The following is a 22,329-nucleotide window of genomic DNA, read 5'->3' on the forward strand; positions in this document are numbered from 1 at the left end:
ACTGTGAAAATGGGAAAATAAATTCTTGGTGGGGTTAAATTGAAAGAAAAACCACAATTCCGACAAGGTTTTATGAGTTTTGATCATAAGATCATATGAGTGCGGGACAATAGCCCCGCGGGCTGCCCGACGTGCACAGCATCATTGTAATCTATGATGCTGTGTACTCCCATGCGCACGATCAATGCCGCTCCGGGATATATGGCCCGCTCACGGACTGTATGTCTCGGAGGGCATACGGTCGTGTGCAAGAGGTCTGACAGCAGAGATCTATTAGCATGAATTGCATTCTGATGTGCTCCCTGCTGAGCTGTGCCTTGTACACAGCTCAGCAGGTAGTTTACCATTACAGCCTGGGAAGCTTCAGCAGTGGAGAACAGATTAAGGGCTCATGCACACAACTGTGTATATATGTGTGTGTGTGTGTGTGTATGTATATATATATATATATATATATATATATATATATATATATATATATATATATATATATATAATTTGCGGTCCACAAAAAAACGGATCCGTAAAAAATATGGATGACATCCATGTGCGTTCCATATTTTGTGGAACGGATCAGCCGACCCCTAATAGAACAGTCCTATCCTTGTCTGTAATGCAGACAATTTTTTATGGAATGTACATAGAGTAACTTCCTTTTTTTTTTTTTTTTTTTGCGGACCCATTCAAATGGTTCCGCAAAAAAATAAAAAAAATCGGACACGGGAAGAAAATAAGTTTGTGTGCATGAGCCCTAGAGAGAGCGGATCAGGCAAATTGGATCTTGTTTTTGCAGGAGATAATACACCGCTCTGTTGAAAACACATGCATGCTTTGCTGAGCTGGCAATGCATGTGTGTATGGGGGTGGGGGTTAGTCAGGAGGAATAGCTGTTTAGCTGACAGCTCTCGACAGTGTTTTGCCATCTTAAAGAGAACCTGTCACCACAAAGTGAAGTGCAATCTAAAAGTACCATGTTATATAGATCAGGGGAAGCTGAGCAGATTGATATGTATTTTTGTGGGAAACGATTCAGTAAAACCTGTAATTTTTACATTTATATCTTTGTATTTTTCTACCGCTTGTGAACAGCTATCAGTACAGGGAGGAGGGGTTATCAGTGATTGATAGCACTGTGTGCATAGAGAGAGCTGTCAATCACTGATAACTCCTCCCTCCTGTACCGATAGCTCTTCACAGGAAGTGGAATAAAAAATTACAGGTTTTACTATAACATGGTGCTTTCAGACTGCGCTGCATTTTGTGGTGACTCTTTAAATCCACTGCGTGCACTAATTTTCTCGCTCGCAGCAATGCTAGATGCTTGGTAAGCCATGTCAATATCTGTCTGTATAATTGATGATATATTCGTGGTCTTTTGTGAAGTAAAAGTTGTGACAGTAGTGCCGCATTCTGTTAGGCCAACCCCTTTAACGCTTCATGACATATCTTGGACATCTTTTGCCACCACTGTGTGATAGGTGCGGGTCCCAGAGGTGGAACTAGCACCTATCTCTGGACCGGAGCTTGCAAAGTAAAGGAGCTATTTCAATCAGCCCCCACAGACGTGAGCAGAGTGGTGGCTGCGCTTGTGCGGTGCACTTCCCATTCATTTTTATGGGACTTCCGAAAAGCACGCTCAGCTATTTTTGGCACTTCCATAGGAATGAATGGAGGGGGGCCGGGCATGTCCACTCTCCTTCAGGCCTCTTGCACACGAACGTATATTTTTTTTTTTTTGCGGACTGTATACGGAACCATTCATTTCAATGGGTTCACAAAAGAAAACAGTAGGTACTCTGTGTGCATTCTGTTTCCGTATGTCCGTTCTGCAAAAAAAAAAACATGTCCTATTATTGTCTGCATTAGGCTACTTTTACACTGGCGTTTTGGCTTTCCGTTTGTGAGATCCGTTCAGGGCTTGCAGCGTTTTGGTGTCCGTCTGACGAAACTGAGCCAAACGGATCCGTTCTGACACACAATGTAAGTTAACGGGGACGGATCTGTTTTCTATGCCGCAATCTGGCACAATAGAAAACGGATTCGTCCTCCATTGACTTTTAATGGTGTTCAAGACGGATCCGTCTTGGCTATGGTAAAGATAATACAAACGGATCCGTTCTGAACGGATGCAGACGGTTGTATTATCTGAACGGATCCGTCTGTGCAGATCCATGACGGAGCGAGTGTGAAAGTAGCCTTACGGACAAGGATGGGACAGTTCTATTAGGGGCCAGCTGTTCCGTTCCGCAAAATACGGAATGCACACAGACGTCCTCCGTATTTTTTGCGGACCACAAAATACATACGGTCACGTGCAAGAGGCCTCACTCTGCGGGCTCCGTTCCAGAGACGGGGCAGGACCCGCACCTAGCGATATGCCCCCAATGAGAGGAGCCAACCCCATCAATTTCAATACAATAGGACAGATGACCGAGCAGTTTTTAGCCGTTGTGTGAACGGCATTTTGACAAATGTGAGTGTGCACTTAGGAGAATAAAAATGTTTTTTTTTTTTATTTATTTATTAAAAAGATCAATCACCCCCCCCTTTCCCAAATTTTTTATATATATATATATATATATATATATATATATATATACACACACTCACCTAAAGAATTATTAGTGCCCCCATACTAATACGGTGTTGGACCCCCTTTTGCCTTCAGAACTGCCTTAATTCTACGTGGCATTGATTCAACAAGGTGCTGATAGCATTCTTTAGAAATGTTGGCCCATATTGATAGGATAGCATCTTGCAGTTGATGGAGATTTGAGGGATGCACATCCAGGGCACGAAGCTCCCGTTCCACCACATCCCAAAGATGCTCTATTGGGTTGAGATCTGTTGACTGTGGGGGCCATTTTAGTTCAGTGAACTCATTGTCATGTTCAAGAAACCAATGTGAAATGATTCGAGCTTTGTGACATGGTGCATTATCCTGCTGGAAGTAGCCATCAGAGGATGGATACATGTTCTCATTCTGTTTACGCCAAATTCGGACTCTACCATTTGAATGTCTCAACAGAAATCGAGACTCATCAGACCAGGCAACATTTTTCCAGTCTTCAACAGTCCAATTTTGGTGAGCTCGTGCAAATTGTAGCCTCTTTTTCCTATTTGTAGTGGAGATGAGTGGTACCCGGTGGGGTCTTCTGCTGTTGTAGCCCATCCGCCTCAAGGTTGTGCGTGTTGTGGCTTCACAAATGCTTTGCTGCATACCTCGGTTGTAACGAGTGGTTATTTCAGTCAACGTTGCTCTTCTATCAGCTTGAATCAGTCGGCCCATTCTCCTCTGACCTCTAGCGTCCACAAGGCATTTTTGCCCACAGGACTGCCGCATACTGGATGTTTTTCCCTTTTCACACCATTCTTTGTAAACCCTAGAAATGGTTGTGCGTGAAAATCCCAGTAACTGAGCAGATTGTGAAATACTCAGACCGGCCCGTCTGGCACCAACAACCATGCCACGCTCAAAATTGCTTAAATCACCTTTCTTTCCCATTCTGACATTCAGTTTGGAGTTCAGGAGATTGTCTTGACCAGGACCACCCCCCTAAATGCATTGAAGCAACTGCCATGTGATTGGTTGACTAGATAATTGCATTAATGAGAAATAGAACAGGTGTTCCTAATAATTCTTTAGGTGAGTGTATATATAAATATAACAGGTGTCGCCATGTCTGAACTATTAAAATATTGAAATATTTTTCCTGTGTGCGATTTGCCATTTTTTTCTCGCCCGAGCAATACTTCATGCCCAGTAAATGCATTAAGCAACCGAGCGAAAGTTAGGTTCACGCTGAGTTTCTCAGGCGCGAATTCTGCGCTGAAAACCCATGAGGAACTTCCCCATTGCGTTTTAGAAACCGCACTACTAAAAAAATGTGTCCTGTCCAGTCTCGCTGCAGAATTCGTGACTGGAAACTGCACCCAAAACTGCGTAAGAAAAAAATTAAAATTAGAATAATAAAATAAAAAAGAGCTTGAAAATACTCCATGTGAACCCAGCCAAAGGATAATCCTAAAGCTATAAGATCTAGGCTTCTCCGTCGTCTTCATACAGAGAGAGCAGGGACCGAGCAGCTCTGAGGTAAACCCTCCTCAGCACGGCTTTTCCCGCCCATTTCCCCAGATGGACACTCCCGTCAATCACTGCTCCTGTTACCATGGCGATAGCACCCCGCCCCTTTCGCAGAGTCCACGGTTTTAGATTTCTTGCTGACCACACCCCCCGCTTCCCGCTAGCTCCTGGCTCCTCCCACCATCCTGCTCAGTGTCCCGGATGTAGCCGCCGCTGGAGGTGTTGCCCACGCTTGACCCGGGAGGGTTTGTTGTCTGCGGCCTTTGCCGCTCGGTGAATCCCGGGAGGTGAAGCGGAGGTTCCGGTGTCGGAGCCCGGGCCGGAGGTAGGCCTGGCTCAGTGCTGAACGATCGCGTCTGCTGTGCGGCTGGGAGAGGGTACCTCGGGGGGAGGGGTTGTGCTCTGGGCCTCAGCGGCTGGACGGCCTGCTCCCGGGGCCCCTAGATCAGATCGTGTAACGACCGCAGTGCGGCCGGATCTGGTTTATGGCCCTGGGGCAGAATGGCTGCAGATCTAAGCGCCCCCGTCACGTGATCAGTCACCCCCACATATCATTGGGTGCCCCCTGCCCCCCTTGTGGGCTCCTCTTATAGGGCCTCCAGCATAATCACCATTTTTTCACCATATTCAAGACCTCTGCTTGCTGTCAGTGAATCGTGTCATTGTTTACCCCTTGACTGTGTGAAGTTTCTGCAGATTTCTATTTTGGAGAAAACTGCAGCATGTGAACCGCAACGTGTGCACTGCTTCACAGCTAACGACTGCGCTGCGACTGACGGGCGACCACCGCGAGAAATCCTAATATGACATGGCTCAATAACCAGAAGCTGCAACCTACCCCCCCCCCCCCCAGGGTGATGCCCCTCGTAGGGAATGTTTACCACGATGTGGGTGGTGTCCAGGCTGATCGGTGGGTGGTATAGTTTGGATACATTGTAGCAAAGCCTCAGTCGTGAGGACTCATTGGTCCGCGCAGGCTTTGTATGGCGCCGTAGTAGGACTTCACGCTGTACAAGGATTGGTTACATAAAGAAAAGCCCCTGTGGGGCCAGTCATTAGTGTCACATGTCATGGCCTCCGAGCCGTCTTTGTGTGACCTGCCGATGACCTCTGGTATTAGGAGCCTCCATCTGTAGTGATGGGACTGGGCACCAGGGCACGGTGGTCCCTGTGTCTCCACTGTCCCGGCCACAGCTGTCGGTGTGAATCGGAGCACGTCATTTCTTGTCCGGGAGAATGTTTTCCTGCATGCGATCCTGCCATTGGCACCAGATATACAACCCCTCCGCCGAGCCGCGGCAGAAAATGTGCCGTCCAGTAAAGGGATGTAGCGGTCCACCCCTCTGCGTGCGGCCTCCTTGGCTACAGCCCTGTGTGGAGACGGCACAACGGGTCCAGGTGGTAACAGGTTCCACTTTTAGCTTTGGTCGGTGCCCAAATTCTGGTTTATAACGTGCAGGGATGTATGGGGCTGCTTGGATCTGGATCGCCCCCAGTGTGTGGTCCAGGGCAGTACTGGTTTTGGGTTGTTTCCTGTTCATCCCCCGATACCAGTACACAGGGCGTTATTGTGTATTGTGGGGAGAAGTAACATAACGCTGTCATTGGTTTTTCCCATCTTTGCTTGATTTGGTTTCAAGTAGTGTTGAGCGAACTTGTGTTTTAAGTTCTGCGTCTAAAGTTCGGGTTATCGAAGAATCGCGTTATGGATTCTGCTACCGCGGACCATAGCGGAATTTAGAATTCGTAACGCCTATCTTCGATAACCCGAACTTTAGACGCCGAACTTAAAATGCAAGTTCGTTCAACATTAGTTTCAAGTGATCTTCCAGGTCTATGATATCGAGGACCTAAGGCCTCATGCAGACGACCGTTGTTCTGGTCTGGGTGCGGACCCATTCACTTCAAAGGGATGTGGCTATATGTTTTATATATATATGTGTGTGTATATATATATATATATATATATATATATAATTATGATTATTATATATATATATATTTTTTTTTTTTACTTTAGCCATCTTAGGGGGGCTAGAACCTTTGCCCTCTTCACCCTGATAGAGCTCTATTAGAGTGAATAGGATCTCACACTCCCTGCTGTCCTGTGCTTTGTGCACACAGCAGCAGGGAGGTTACCATGGCAGCCAGGGCTTCGGTAGTGTCTTGGCTGCCATGGTAACTGATCGGCGCCCCACGATTTCACTACTAGGGCTCCGATCGGAAGCTGCCATGAATTCTCTGAGGGGGGGGGACCCTGTGGCCACTGCCACCAATTAATATAATACTGAGGGGGAGGTGCACTGCGCCACCAATGAATATAATTTACCCCTAAATACAAATGTAGGCAGCAGGTACTGGCGATATCGCTCAGCCAGCACCTGGCCTCTATGACAGGGCACAGTGATCCGCCAAACCGCATCTATTAACCCCTCAGGTGCGGCACCTGAGGGATTAATTGCTGCGGTTCCTCCATTCATATTCCTCCTATTCATAGAAAGTTGAGAAGAGCTTGAAAAAGGCCAAAAGCCTTGACCGAAGCATTGCTAATGGGTGACCATTGGAAATCCAGAATCTGTATTTTTGATACGTGCGCTATCTAATAAGTGTGGCACAGAATTGTTTTTACCAACTGTCGGGCTAAAGAGCCCTTCTTACGAGCGCCTTTGAATGACAAGGTGTGCGCTACCGTTGGACATTGAAAGTTATTGAGGATATTTGGACACTGCAGTCTTCTTCATTTACTTGTGAATATATCAATATGGCGTCGGGTCCTGTCCTTGACGGTGCTACGTGCTGATCCGTACGGTCAGTGCTGTCCACCATGGGATGTTTGTAAAAGTTGAGGTGAGCCCGTCTACCCATTCGAGTATAGGCAGCTTACGGAAACAAAGTGCCGGGTTTCGGTGGTTTTGTAAAGTAGTAGTAGGTATCACAGGCTGCAGCGCGGTCGTCCCTGAGCGTCGGACCACTTCTACAGTCACACTGATGGCAGCGCGGTCGTCCCTGAGCGTCGGACCACTTCTACAGTCACACTGATGGCAGCGCGGTCGTCCCTGAGCGTCGGACCACTTCTACAGTCACTGATGGCAGCGCGGTCGTCCCTGAGCGTCGGACCACTTCTACAGTCACTGATGGCAGCGCGGTCGTCCCTGAGCGTCGGACCACTTCTACAGTCACTGATGGCAGCGCGGTCGTCTCTGAGCGTCAGACCACTTCTACAGTCACTGATGGCAGCGCGGTCGTCCCTGAGCGTCGGACCACTTCTACAGTCACTGATGGCAGCGCGGTCGTCTCTGAGCGTCAGACCACTTCTACAGTCGCTGCTGGCAGCGCGGTCGTCCCTGAGCGTCGGACAACTTCTACAGTCGCTGATGGCAGCACGGTCGTCTCTGAGCGTCGGACCACTTCTACAGTCACACTGATGGCAGCGCGGTCGTGCCTGAGCGTCGGACCACTTCTACAGTCACTGATGGCAGTGCGGTCGTCCCTGAGCGTCGGACCACTTCTACAGTCACTGATGGCAGCGCGGTCGTCCCTGAGCGTCGGACCACTTCTACAGTCACTGATGGCAGCGCGGTCGTCCCTGAGCGTCGGACCACTTCTACAGTCACACTGATGGCAGCGCGGTCGTGCCTGAGCGTCGGACCACTTCTACAGTCACTGATGGCAGTGCGGTCGTCCCTGAGCGTCGGACCACTTCTACAGTCACTGATGGCAGCGCGGTCGTCCCTGAGCGTCGGACCACTTCTACAGTCACTGATGGCAGCGCGGTCGTCCCTGAGCGTCGGACCACTTCTACAGTCACTGATGGCAGCGCGGTCGTCCCTGAGCGTCGGACCACTTCTACAGACACACTGACGGCAGCGCGGTCGTCCCTGAGCGTCGGACCACTTCTACAGTCACTGATGGCAGCGCGGTCGTCCCTGAGCGTCGGACCACTTCTACAGTCACACTGACGGCAGCGCACCTTTCTCCTGACCTCGTAATGCCGTTCACTAATAGCGGTGCTTGTGATCTGTCATATTTCTCTTTCGGATCCTTGGATCCCGATGTTACGGCTTCCAGCTGGGATTTTCAGTATATTTTGACAGCTCTGCTCTGGAGATATCTGAGAAGTGACATAAGACTCTATGGCCTTATATTCCCCTTAGGATTGAGCACGTCTTCAGCCCATTAAGGTATCATGTTCAGTGCGAGTCTGTCCTCCTTCCGTTCACTAATGTGCCGTCTGTCACCCTTTACATCCATCTATCACATCAGCCGTTAGGGCCTGGAGCAACTCGGGGTGAAAGAAGAGTTAATGTCCGCCCGAGCTTTGATTTGACAGTCGCACAGCGCTGTTTCCTCCGCTGTTATTTTTGGCCGGACAAAGCAGAATTTTCCATGTGTGTTGTGTTTATGGCCTGAATTGTGAGGAGATTGGGGGGGGGGGTGGCGGCGGCGCACGTCATCTTCATTGTCTTCTTCATGGATGGGTATCTGCAGTGCTGTTTGCAGATGAGTGATGTGTTGGGTGCTTAGTATCGGGGATTACTTGTTATCGGGCTCCCATGGTGATCTGGAGCGCTAACTGAAGCCAGGCTCCCGCTGTAACGGCTGAGATCGGAGTTCTCCCATGCTGGCAGCCTTCTTCTCTCGATGCAGTAGTCCATAGCGTCCGCAACATCTAGGCAGTTAGCATTTTTTTAAAAATACTGATTTGATTTTTTTCTTTCCACCCTTAAAGGGTTTCTGCAGTTATTTTAAACTGATGATCTATCCTCTGTATAGATCATTAGCATCCGATCAGCTGGGGTCCCGGGTGCGGTTTGAGAAGGCAGCGGTGCTCCAGGAGCGACGCGGCCTTCTCTTGGTTTCCCTCAGGCCCAGTGACGTCACGACTAGCATCACTGGCCTTGGTGGGGCGAAGCTCTGTTCACTTGAATGGAGCTTAGCCGCTCCCAGGCCAGTGATACTAGTCGTGACGTCACTGGGCCTGCGGTAAACAGCCGAGAAAGCCGCGGTGCTACTGCCAACGCCGCTGCCTTCTCAAACAGCTGATCGGCGGGGGTCCTGGGTGTCGGACCCCCGCCGATCAGATGCTGATGATCTATCCAGAGGATAGATAATCAGTTTAAAAGAACTGCAGAACCCCTCTTAAGAATAATAAATGTTGTTAAAAAGGTTCTCCAGGAATTAAGAAAATGAAAATACTTAAATATTTCTTTATTATAAGTATATTCCCAAATACCTTTCATTATTTATAATGGCTTGTTTTGTCTGGGGAGCAATCATCAGGGGAAACAAAATGGCCGCTGTCCTATTAGTTCACACAAAACCTGTCCTAATTAGTGTTGAGCGAACTTCTGTTTTGAGTTCGGCGTCTAAAGTTTGGCTTCCGGTTAGCGAAGAATCCCGATATGGATTCCGAATTCCGTTGTGGTCCGTGGTAGCGGAATCAATAATGGCCGACAAAAAGTACCGACACAGCAGGTACTTTACAACACTGAGGTAAGAGCTGCCTCCTCCTCATCTCTGCTTGTCAGGGATTATGATCCTGAATACAGATAAGAACTTTACCTGAATCTCTGGGGAATTTAGTTTATGAGGAGACATGAAGTACAGAGAGGACAGACAGGACAGACTGTGGTAATGGAGACTGTAAACAAGTGCTGCTGCTCATCAGCCTCACCTCACCCTCCTCTCATGTCTCCTCATCACCTCCATTCCAATAGAGATTCAGCTGAAGATCTTATCACCTGTATTCAGGATCATGATTCCTGACAAGCAGAGAGGAGGATGAGGCAGCACTATGGCTCATTGTGGTGAAAGTAACTTGTCCTCCTGTGTGATTAGGACAGGTTTTGTGTGTACCGATAGGACGGCGGCCATTTTATTTCTCCTAGTGATTGCTGCCTTGACAAAACAAGCCATTCTAAGTAATGAAAGGTATTTGTGAATATATTTATAATAAAATATGTAAGTATTTTCATTTTTTTTTATTCCTGGAGAACCCCTTTAAGTCTCATGTGCCCCCTAGAAAATAGTATTAAAGAAAACGACATCTTGCCCCACAAAAATAAGTCTTCACACACGGCTACACCGGTGCAAAAATACATTAGTTCTGGCTCTTGGAATGCAGAAACATAAAAAAGCAATTATTTTGACTTGACCTATGGTGTTATTGTGCAAAAGTAGTATAAAACAAATCTAGACCTGCTTGGTATCACGGTAATCCTCAGGGTTTAGGACTTGCTGCGCTTGGGTTCTAGGTTCGAATCCGACCAAGAACATCATCTGCATGGACTGTATGTTCTCCCCGGGTTTGCAGGGGTTTCCTCCGGGTTCTCCGGTTTCCTCCCACACTTGAAGGACATACTGATAGGGAACTTAGATTGTGAGCTCCACTGGGGGCACAGAGTGGTGATAATGTCTGTAAAACGCTGCGGAGTATGTCAGTGCTATATAAGTAAAATAAATAGAATAAAAGTAGTTATGGCACTTATTGAACGTTGATAATTTAAGAGCGAAAACAATGGCGGAACGGTTTTATTTCCCGTTACCACCTGTAAATAAAGTTAATAAAAGTTATACATGCTCCAAAATGGTGTCACTAAAATTACAATTTGCAGCACCAAAAACAAGCCCTCAGACGTCTACATCAGTGTTTGCACTCCTCCCTTGACTGAAAATATGCCTCAAAAAATGCTAGGAGGATGATTTTTAGGGTATGTTCACATGGTGTATTGTCCGCTCTGAAAAATAATCTGATGTCGAATCTGCATCAGGTTTTTGTATGTATTTTGCGGTACGCAAAATACGGATTCGCAAAAAATATGAATAACATCCTTGTGCATTACATATTTTGCGGAACGGGACAGCCAGCCCCTAATAGAACAGTACTATCCTTGTCTGTAATGCGGACAATAACAGGACATGTTCTATTTTTTTTGCGGAACGGACATATGGAAACGGAATGCACACTGATTCATTTCCGTTTTTTTGTGGCACAGTTGAAGTGAATGGTTCCACATACGGGCCGCGTAGAAAATACCTTTGTGTGCATGGTATTTTCATTCCTGCCTAGTTTCCGTGGGAACTGTAGATGCAGAATCCACATTAAGAATGGACCCGTCACGTCTCTTTTCTGCAGTGCGGTTTAAATTAACGCGCTGGATCTCCTTTTGAAATCATAGCTCCTCCTGCCTTGACATAGCCCATCTATGCCAGGCTTTAGCAGAGCAGCGTTGTGCTCTGCGAGCTCTGGCCTGTGTAGTGCTCAGTGCGGCCCCATGGGATGCTGTACTCCTGTGCACAGCGGTATACGACTGTATAGATTCTAAAGCGCAATAAGGCGCCTATTTCAGTACGGAAAAAAAATACCACATTTCAAGCACCATAAGACGCACCTAGGTTTTAAAGGAGGAAAATAAGAAAAAAATTATTTTTATCAGACCCCTGATTTTCATCAGATCAGACCCTCATTCCCCACAGCCCTCAGATTGGATGCCTATCCCTTATCAGACCTCTGATCAAATCCCCCCCCATTCCTCATCACACCTTAGATTAGATGCCTATTCCTCATCGGACCTCAGATCAAACTCACCCCCCCCCCCCCCCCCCCCCATTCCTCATCGGACCTCAAATCAAACTCACCCCCCCCCCATTCCTCATCAGACCTCAGATCAAACCCCCCCCTTCCAATTCCTCATCACACCTCAGATTAGATGCCTATTCCTCATCAGACCTCAGATCAAACCTCACCCCCATTCCTCATCAGACCTCAGATCAAACCTCACCCCCATTCCTCATCAGACCTCAGATCAAACCTCACCCCCATTCCTCATCAGACCTCAGATCAAACCTCACCCCCATTCCTCATCAGACCTCAGATCAAACCTCACCCCCATTCCTCATCAGACCTCAGATCAAACCTCACCCCCATTCCTCATCAGACCTCCGATCAAACCTCACCCCCATTCCTCATCAGACCTCAGATCAAACCTCGCCCCCATTCCTCATCAGACCTCAGATCAAACCTCACCCCCATTCCTCATCAGACCTCAGATTAGATGCCTATTCCTCAGATTAGATGCCTATTCCTCATCAGACCTCAGATCAAACCCCCCCATTCCTCATCAGACCTCAGATGACACCTAAATAAAAGAACTTGCCGCTCCTGCTTGGCACAGTGCTGCCACTCACAGACCCAGCTCGCTCTTCCTGTACTCATCGCTCCCTGGTTGTCTTCTGCCTGTGCTTAGCTATGATGTGATGTCGCACAGCGTCAGGATGGAAGCACTCACTTAGTATTCGCTTTATAAGACACAATGACATTGTGTCTTAAAGTAGACCTTTTTTTTTTCTTTTAGTTAAAATACCTTTCCTTGCAGGGTACCCCCCGCCCCCCATTGATGCTGCTACCCTGCCTGTTTTTTTTTCCAAATATCACTCCTACGCCCCGCTGTGCCCTCCTGTCAGTTTTCCTGCTCAGTATGTTAATCCTGAGCATCGGTATCGGGAGGAGGAGACGCCAGGGGAGGAGCAATATTTGAAAAAAAAAAGGCAGGGTGGCGGCATCGGCAGGGGGTACCCCGCAAGGAAAGGAATTTATCTAAACTAAAAAAAAACATGAAAGGGCCTCTTTAAGGGGCGGGAAATGAGGTATAGTCCAAAATTAATTAATTTATATTAGAATAGGTTGTAATACAATTTATTGGAAAGTTAAGGAACACTTTGAAGGATTTCAGGTGCTGTCTATGGCAGCCTGTGTCCTGACCATTCCTAGGGCTGTTCTGAGGGATTCCGGCTGTATTCTGCCGGCGGGCTGTAATATGTTTAGCGCTGTGTGGCCTACTCTGACTTATGTGACTTTCCTGTGTTTCTAGGCTCGACAGCGGAAATTCTGAACTGAGGAGGGAATCTGGTTTCTCGTGGCAATATGTCCATCACCAACACCCCCACAAGCAATGACGCCTGTCTGAGCATTGTCCACAGCCTGATGTGTCACCGCCAGGGGGGCGAGAGCGAGACTTTTGCGAAGCGAGCCATTGAGAGTTTAGTAAAGAAGCTCAAGGAGAAGAAGGATGAATTGGATTCACTGATTACCGCGATCACTACAAATGGAGCCCATCCCAGTAAATGTGTCACTATCCAGAGGACCTTAGACGGACGGCTTCAGGTAGGCCCTGGTTATCCTCTCACTCTTCTGAGCGGACGCAGTATGCACCCATACTGTTTTATGATATGGCTTGAAATGCAGCCAACCTTGCCTCCAATGTGCAGAGTTGGATCAGGGAAGCCAGGCTCAAAGTATGGACGTTGTATTCCATTCCATTATCGCAAATCATTATTTTGTGTATTGTGTAAAGCCCTGCATCAGCCAGCTTTGGCACGCCAGCTGCTGTGAAACTACAACTCCCATCATGCAAACCTGCTCAGCTGTTCTTCTAACTTCCATACAAGTTAATGGAGGTTTCTGGGAGTTGTAGTTTCTGAACAGCTGGAGTGCCGGAGGTGTCTGACCCCTGCCCTACACTAAAGTCACGCTTGATAAATTACCGAAATGTTATGACAAAATGACGCGCTTTTATATATGTTGGATCCGTAGAAAACAGTCGGATGCATTCATGAATACATACAGCACATGTAAGGTGAAAAGCAAGTTCTCTAAGATCTGATGGTTTCTACGTTTTCCTCCCTGTATGACTGCAGATGTGAGGCCCTGTAGTACAGCAGCATCTGTAATTGCGCTATTTTTTTTACATTAACCCTTTGATTGACTGAGATCAGTCTTGTGATCCAGTATCCCGTCCTGTGATGCCTGCGTTCTTAGTAAATGATCTTTGGCACCATCTGTTGACACGTGATCTCCCGCACTCGGATTACATGGATTGATGCCGTTTTCTAGTAGTCTTTTATTTCTCGCCCATATTCCTTGGGGGACACAGGAAACCATGGGTATAGCTCTGCTCCCTAGGAGGCGTGACACTAAGTGAAAGCTGTAAGCCCCTCCTCCATCAGCTATACCCTTCAGCCTGGAGAGAGAGACTACCAGTTTTTTGCTTAGTGTCCAAGGAGGCAAGACACTCCCTGCTTAGGCAGGGTTGTTTTCCTATAATTTTTTATTTTTGCGTTATTTGTTGTTTTTAATTCGGTTTTTTTCTACTTACAGGGACAACAGAGGCGCACTAGACCCCTCTGTTTTCTCCCGGGGTTGAGTCGCGCCAGTGCCGGTAATACCGCACTGCCGCCTCCCCCACAGAAGACAAGGTAGACCAGGGCAGCCTCACTCCCCTGCGTCCCGCCAGCTCAAGGGTCGCCCGCACGCCAAGTCCCTCCCCCGGCTTCCTGCCACTGCGGTGCCAGTGGCTGAAGGGGCGACCCTGCTGGATGGATTGAGGGCGAAGACAGCGTATGGTGAGAGTGGCTGCTCCAGCCTCCCCTTCCCTCCCTCCCACCGCTGCTACATCTCTCCGTGCCATCTACCCCCCCCCCTTCCCTCCCCTCCCCCATGGGCATATCGGGGCCGGCAACTTTACCGGCCATCATTTGGGGGGGGACTTCGTTCTGGTGTTGCAGACCCAGGACAAGCTGGTTCTTAGGGGGGTGGCTACCATCTTCAACGGCAGGGCAGTCAGGGGGACGGCTGTATGAGGAGATTCAGGCGAGGGCCGCTTACTTGAACGGCACCTTTTCATGGCCGGCACTTCATCTACCTAGGGGGTTAAATCATTTTGCCGCGCGCGCGTGCGGCTCTGCTTCTCCTTCAGCGCGGCAAGGGGGGGGGCGGAGCTTTCTACATGCGCTCCGCTACTTCCTGGTTCGTCGGGCTCCACATCTCAGGTGCTGCGTGGAGCTCTCTCTCTCTCTGCCGTCCGATCCTGAAGCTATTCACCTCTGTGCCTGCCGCCTCTCCTCCACAGCCTCCCTTCAGTCTGCTGCCCTTGCTGTCTGCCGCTTGCATCATCTGGGTCTGGTAGGACTGTTAACCCCATCCGTGCCACCAGTACTGTTACTTGGGTGTGATCCCCGTTTTTTTTTTCACCTGGGGTCTCCCACTTTAAGTGCAACTTTTCTTCCACCATGTCAGACCCTTCTGCAGCTGCCAAGCCTTGGTACCATGCCTGTACCGCTTGTAGGGAAGCCTTTCCCCGGGGGCAGTCTGATCCGCACTGTCCTGCATGCCGAGCTCCACCGCAGCCTCAGTCGCCCGCTGTGTCGCTCCCTGCTTCCTCTGACCCGCCTGACTGGGCTAGATCCCTGTCCCAGGCCGTGGAAAGCCTCACTCAGGTCGTGGGCCGCCTAATAGACAGGCCGCCTACCCCGCAGGACGCCATTCTTACTGTCGCGCCCTCCGGGTCCATCGCTTCTGCCGCTGCGGCGGGTTCACCCTCTCTTAGTGACCCTTCCCGAGCTAGGCACTCTCAGAAGCGTTTTAGAGTAGAGCGAGCCTCCTCCTCGGATGCCTCCCTCTCCCCGCCACGCGTGCGCACTCAGACGAGCCTCTCCTCTCCAAAGGATTCGCTCTCTGAAGGTGAATTGGCGGTTTCAGATTTGGAAATGGACTCGGCCCTGCCGTCCAAGCTAGCCTCAGCGATGGGTCAGCTCATCTCTGATATTCGTGACACCTTTAAGGTGCAAGATGACCCCCCTAGCTCTGACGCAGCTAGCGTCTCCTTTATCAGACCCAGGCAGGCCTCAAAAGTTTTTCCAATCCACTCTGATTTCTCCTCCGTGGTGTCTAAGGCTTGGGCTCGCCCGGACGCCCGTTTTGTCAACCCCAAGAAGCTGGACATTTGCTATCCTTTTCCGGCCGATGTCGTGGCCACCTGGTCGTCCCCACCCAAGGTGGACCCCCCTGTGGCCCGTTTGTCAAAGAACACGGCCATCCCTGTTCCCGACGGGTCCTCTCTTCAGTCAGCGGAGGACCGTCGCATGGAGACCATTTCCAAGGGCATTTTTGCTGCCTCCGGTTCTGCCCTCAGACCGGTTTTTGCCTCTGCTTGGGCAGGTAAAGCAATCTCTGCTTGGGGTGCGCAGCTGGAACAGGAGTTGGACTCGGACGTCCCCATCCAGGACCTACGTTCCTTGGCCCAGCTTATTATTCGGGCCGGGAATTTTGTTTGTGAGGCCTCCCTTGATGCGGGAGCCCTTATTGCACGCTCCTCCGCCCTGGCGGTTTCCGTCAGGAGGGAGCTCTGGCTGAAGGTTTGGAAAGCGGACGCTGCCTCCAAACGTTCCTTGGCGGGGCTACCGTTTGCGGGTTCCCGCCTTTTCGGGGTCCGCCTAGACGAGCTTATTTCGGAGGCCACGGGTGGCAAAAGCACCCATCTTCCTCAACCCCAAGCCAGGGGCGCCCCCCGCGGACGCCCCGGTGCGTCTCGTTTTCGGTCCTCCCGCAGGAACTCTGGGGCTCCCCCCGCAGCTGCCGCTTCGGCCCCTCCCCAGGATAAGCGTAGGAAGCCGTTTTTTCGGGCGCAGCCCTCCTGGCGCAGGCCGCAGGCTGCCCGCACACCCGCAGCAAAGCAGTCCTCTGCCTGAAGGCGCGCCCCCACCCACCCGGGTGGGGGGCCGGCTCCTCCTTTTCAGGGACGTCTGGATGGCTCACGTCTCCGACGCCTGGGCTCTCGAAATTGTGTCCTCCGGATACAAAATCGAATTCGCGTCCTTCCCTCCAGATCGGTTCTTTCGCTCCCGCCCGCCGCGGGACCCGAAAAGCGCGGCTGCGTTCTCCGCGGCCGTTCAAGCCTTACTGGACAGAGGGGTGATTACCCCCGTTCCTCTAGAGGAAAGGTTCCAAGGGTTCTATTCGAACCTCTTTGTAGTTCCCAAGAAGGGAGGTTCGGTGCGGCCCATTTTGGACCTCAAAAAGCTCAACCGTTTTCTCCTCCTTCGACGGTTTCGGATGGAGTCCCTCCGTTCCGCGGTGGCTTCCCTGGAGCGGGGAGACTTCATGTCTTCCATCGATATACAGGATGCCTACCTCCATGTTCCGGTAGCCCGGTGTCACCATCGCTTCCTCCGATTCGCCGTGGGGGACCTCCACTTCCAATTTGTCACCCTTCCCTTTGGGCTGGCAACAGCCCCCCGGGTGTTCACCAAGGTCCTGGCCCCGGTTTTGGCCTTACTCCGTTCCAGGGGTGTTTTTCTGCTACCGTACTTGGACGATATCCTCATCAAGGCTCCGTCCCTTTCTCAAGCGTTGCCAGCGTGGATCTCACTCTAGAGACTCTGGCGAGGTTCGGTTGGGTCATCAACTTCCCCAAGTCCTCCCTTCCCCCCTCCAGACAACTGGTCTTCCTGGGAATGCTTTTAGACACGGGAGCGGCGGAGGTACGTCTTCCCTCGGAAAAACGATTGACCCTCCGCCGGGCGATTCGGGGTCTCCTTCTCCACCGTCGACCGTCCTTCCGCTTCTGCATGCGGGTCTTGGGGCAGATGGTTGCCTGCTTCGAGGCGATCCCATTTGCGCAGTTTCACTCCCGCCCTCTCCAACGGGCGATCCTCTCCTCCTGGGACAAATCGCCGCAGTCTCTGGATCATCCCTTCCATCTATCGCCTCCGGTGCGGTCATCTCTCCGCTGGTGGTTACAGTCCCCTCTTCTGGGCAGGTCTTTTCTGCCGCTCAACTGGTTGGTGGTTACAACCGATGCCAGTCTCTTGGGCTGGGGAGGCGTGTTTCCTCCCCGATCCGTCCAGGGCATTTGGTCTCCATCGGAGTCCAAACTCTCGATCAATGTCCTGGAGCTGAGAGCGGCCCTTCTGTCTCTGCGACACTGGACTCATCTGCTGAAGGGTCATCCAGTTCGTGTGCAATCGGACAACGCCACGGCCGTGGCATACATAAACCACCAGGGGGGCACTCGCAGCGCTGCAGCGATGCGGGAGGTCACCAGCATTCTCCGTTGGGCGGAAACCCACGTCCCGGCTCTATCGGCAATTTTTATTCCAGGGGTGGACAATTGGGCGGCGGACTTCCTCAGTCGCACCACTGTCGACCCCGGCGAGTGGTCTCTTCACCCGGAGGTATTCGAGGCCATTTGCCTTCGTTGGGGCATGCCGGACGTGGACCTCATGGCCTCCAAGTTCAATCACAAGGTCCCCGCCTATCTGTCCAGGGCCAGGGATCCGGGAGCTTGCGGAGCCGACGCCCTCGTTCGTCCTTGGCGAGGCTTCGCGCGTCCGTACATATTCCCTCCCATCCCACTCCTGCCCAAGGTCCTTCGGAAGATCGCGGCGGAGGGCGTCTCGGTGATTCTGGTCGCTCCGGACTGGCCCCGCCGGTCTTGGTATGCCGACCTCATGCTGCTCCTGGCAGACGCGCCCTGGCCGCTGCCCGCCAGGGAAGATCTTCTCTCTCAGGGACCGATCTTCCACCCGCGTTTAAGGTCCCTACGTTTGACGGCGTGGTTGTTGAGACCACCGTCTTGACACGTAGGGGTTTTTCTGCGGACGTCGTCCGCACCATGATCCGTGCCCGCAAGCCGTCCTCTTCTAGGATCTATTATAGGACCTGGAGGACCTATTTGGGGTTCTGTGCCGATCTGGGGATTCCTCCGCTCCGCTTTTTTCTCCCCACTGTTTTGTCCTTCCTGCAGGGCGGACTCGCCCAGGGTCTGGGTCTTAGTTCTTTGAAGGGTCAGGTGTCTGCGCTGTCCATTTTGTTTCAGCGCCCACTGGCCCCCCTTGGTCCTGTCAAGACCTTCCTTCAGGGCGTGGCTCACGCGGTTCCCCCGTACCGCCCTCCGGTACCGCCCTGGGACCTGAACCTGGTTCTCTCAGCGCTCCAGGCTTCTCCTTTCGAGCCTCTGCGGACGGTTTCCTTGCGACTTTTGTCCTGCAAGGTTATTTTCCTTGTGGCCGTCACCTCTCTTCGGAGGGTGTCCGAATTGGCTGCACTCTCCTGTCTGGAACCTTTCCTAGTGTTCCACCAGGACAAGGTGGTCCTTCGTCCGGTCCCTTCCTTCCTTCCTAAGGTGGTCTCCGCCTTTCATCTGAACGAGGACATCGTTCTCCCCTCTTTGTGTCCTTCCCCTTCCCACCCCCGGGAGAGGGAGCTTCATCGCCTGGACGTTGTCAGGGCGCTCAAGGTTTACCTGGAGGTAACCAGCTCTTTCAGGCGTACTGACTCGCTCTTTGTGGTTCCGGAGGGGTCGCGCAGAGGGATGGCGGCATCCAAAGTTGCTATCGCCCGTTTTGTCAAGATGGCTGTTACTGAGGCTTACCTCGCCAAGGGCAAGGTTCCGCCCCTCGGTGTTACCGCTCACTCCACTAGAGCGGTCGGGGCTTCCTGGGCTCAGAGGAATCGGGCTTCTACGGAGCAGATTTGCAAGGCGGCCACTTGGTCCTCCTTGCACACCTTCACCAAGTTCTACAGGGTGCATACTCATGCGTCGGCTGACGCTGCTTTAGGCCGTCTGGTGTTGCAGGCGGCAGTTGATTGATGCCTCCGGTGTTGGTCTAATTTGTTCTGGTCCCTCCCTTCTGGGACTGCTCTGGAACGTCCCATGGTTTCCTGTGTCCCCCAAGGAATATGGGCGAGAAAAGGAGACTTTTGTATTACTTACCAGTAAAGTCTCTTTCTCGCTCTTCCTTGGGGGACACAGCACCCGCCCTTCATTTGGGTTTACAGTTGTGGTTCCGGCTTGGTTGCCCCCGTTGGGGCTTGACAGTTCCTTTTTTTTTCCGGTTGGTGGTTATCTTTCACTACTTGGACACGCAACTGGTAGTCTCTCTCTCCAGGCTGAAGGGTATAGCTGATGGAGGAGGGGCTTACAGCTTTCACTTAGTGTCACGCCTCCTAGGGAGCAGAGCTATACCCATGGTTTCCTGTGTCCCCCAAGGAAGAGCGAGAAAGAGACTTTACTGGTAAGTAATACAAAAGTCTCCTTTTTTTGAACATTTATGTCCTGGCTGCTTTTTTCAAAGAAAACTATACTTGCCCATGTGCTTTGTCTGCTATTACATTAATTAACTCCTTAGTTACCAGCCTGTGTTGGGCCTCAACCCATTCTCCATTTTGGTTTTTTGCTACCTGCCTTCCCGGAGCCATAACTTTTTTTATTTTTCCGTTCACCTAGCCGTATGATAACTTGTTTTTTTGCGGATCAAATTGTACTTTATAATGGTCCCATTTAATATGGAATAGAATGTAGCGGAAAGCAGGGGAAAAAAAATTCTAAATGGAATTGAAAAAAAAAAAAAAAGTAAAACGCCATATTAGTGGTCAATAAGGGGTTAAAGGGGTTCTGTTTTCAGAGGAAAACTGGACAACCCTTAAGATCATTCTGCATTAAAGAACTGGTGAGTACTTAGGGTACTTTCACACTAGCGTTTTTGTTTTCCGGCACTGAGTTGCGTCCTAGGGGCTCAATACCGGAAAAAAATGATCAATTTTATCCTAATGCATTCTGAATGGCGAGAAATCAGTTCAGGATGCATCAGTTCAGTCCCTCTTCTGCATTTTTCTCTTTCGCCAAAAATCCTGAACACTTGCCGGAATGCCGGATCTGGCATTAATTTCCATTGAAATGCCGGAAATTAATGAAATTAATGCCGGATCGCCTCCAAGTGTTCCGGCAAAACGGATCTGGTTTTGCGGTCTGCGCATGCGCAGACCTTTAAAAATGAGGGAAAAAAAAAATACCGGATCCTTTTTTCCAGATGACAACCGGAAAGATGGATCCGGTATTGCAATGCATTTGTGAGACGGATCCGGATCCGTCTAACAAATGCATAAGTTTGCGTCCAGATTGCCGGATCCGGCAGGCAGTTCCGGCGACGGAACTGCCTGCCGGAATCCTCTGCCGCAAGTGTGAAAGTACCCTTACCTGACAGATCTCACACCACCACTTCAGTTCTCTGCTGGGCTCTATTTACCATGTTTTTTGAACTATAAGAGGCACCTGATTATAGGACGCACCCAGATTTTAGAAAACAAAACAGTAAAAAAAATAAAATTTCTACTAATTAAAACTTCCCAGGTATTCTAAGGGAGCGTCTCTTTTACGTTGGAGTGATAATCGCCTGTATGAGCGCTTGTTTGCAGTCATTGCCCTGTGTAAGCGTGGCAGCATTGGCAGACTGATCACATCTTTTATGCTGGCTTAAAAAAAAAAATCACTATTGTCAGCAACAGATTTCGCTGTGTAAACAGGGCATGTACTGTGGAGAGTATGCACACTAAATAGAGGATGAATTAATTTGGTCACCCCCATACCTTTTGCTGGGTTAAGAGCCCTTTAAACGAGCAATGATCAACTTATAATATAGTTTGTGACTCAGTTTGGAGCTAAAATCCCCGTGAAAGGACCTTACATAGTTCTCAATTTGTTAAACAATAAGATCCTGTTATAAATGTACAGTCGGATGATCCACTAAATAGTGGATAACATAATAGGATCCTTGCTTCCCTTCAAGTCTTAAAGGGGTTTTCTGGGCTGCAGATATTTCTGGTCCATTCACACGTCCGCAAAACACGGACACCGGCAATACAGTACCAGCGGTCGACGTTATTTTCTGACCTTCCAGCACCATATACCACGGTCTCTGACCATCGTTCTACAGGCGGTAATGCTTTCAGATGCTGCTGGGTTGCTCTTAGTGACGGAGATTGTTAAAAAGGAAACGACATTGCTGCGCTCATCAAATCGGCTCTTTTCTACTATACAGTGCATTTAGAAAGTCTCGAGACCCTCTCTGTTTTTTCACATTTTGTTATGTTGCTCCTTGTGCTAAAATAAAAATAAAAAAAATCACGTTTTCCCCCATCAATCTACGCTCAATACTGCACAATGACAAAGGAAGAACAGAAATTTTTAGAAATGTTTGCAAACTTGGTAAAAAAAAAATAATACAGAAATTTTGCTCTGGGGGGCCTTTCATTTCTCTTGATTATTTTTGAGATGTTTCTACACCTTGATTGGAGTCGCCTTTGGTAAATTCTGTGGATTGGACCTGATTTGGAATGACACAGCCCCATATTTAGAAGGTCTGAGCAAAAACCAAGCCTTGGTGAGGAAAGAACTGCCTGTAGAGATCAGAGACAGGACTGTGTGGAGGCACAGATCTAGAGAAGGGGCCAAAAATGTTTACTGCATTCAGTTTCCAAGAGCACAGTGACCTCCATAATTCTTAAATGGAATAAGTTTTGAACAGCCGGGACCCTTCCTAGAGCTGGCGGCCCTTTCCCCCTAAACTAAATAATTTGGTTAGAAGGGCCATGCTAAGAGTGTTGACCAAGAACCCAATGGTCAGTCTGG

At 49.9% G+C, this 22,329-nt stretch overlaps 1 protein-coding gene across 2 annotated transcripts in view; it reads left to right on the forward strand.

Moving 5' to 3' along the window:
* Positions 1-4,255: 4,255 nt before the first annotated feature.
* The window catches only part of SMAD4 (SMAD family member 4), a 51,604-nt gene continuing 33,530 nt past the window's right edge, over positions 4,256-22,329 (forward strand). For both annotated transcript variants that reach the window (XM_040421012.1, XM_040421013.1), the window contains exons 1-2: positions 4,256-4,409; positions 12,955-13,247. In XM_040421012.1, coding sequence (XP_040276946.1) covers positions 13,008-13,247 — 240 coding nt within the window. In that variant the 5' untranslated portion in view covers positions 4,256-4,409; positions 12,955-13,007. The remainder of the gene's footprint in view (positions 4,410-12,954; positions 13,248-22,329) is intronic.

The sequence above is a fragment of the Bufo bufo genome, chromosome 2 (genome assembly GCF_905171765.1).
Source record: "Bufo bufo chromosome 2, aBufBuf1.1, whole genome shotgun sequence".
Lineage (NCBI taxonomy): Eukaryota > Metazoa > Chordata > Amphibia > Anura > Bufonidae > Bufo > Bufo bufo.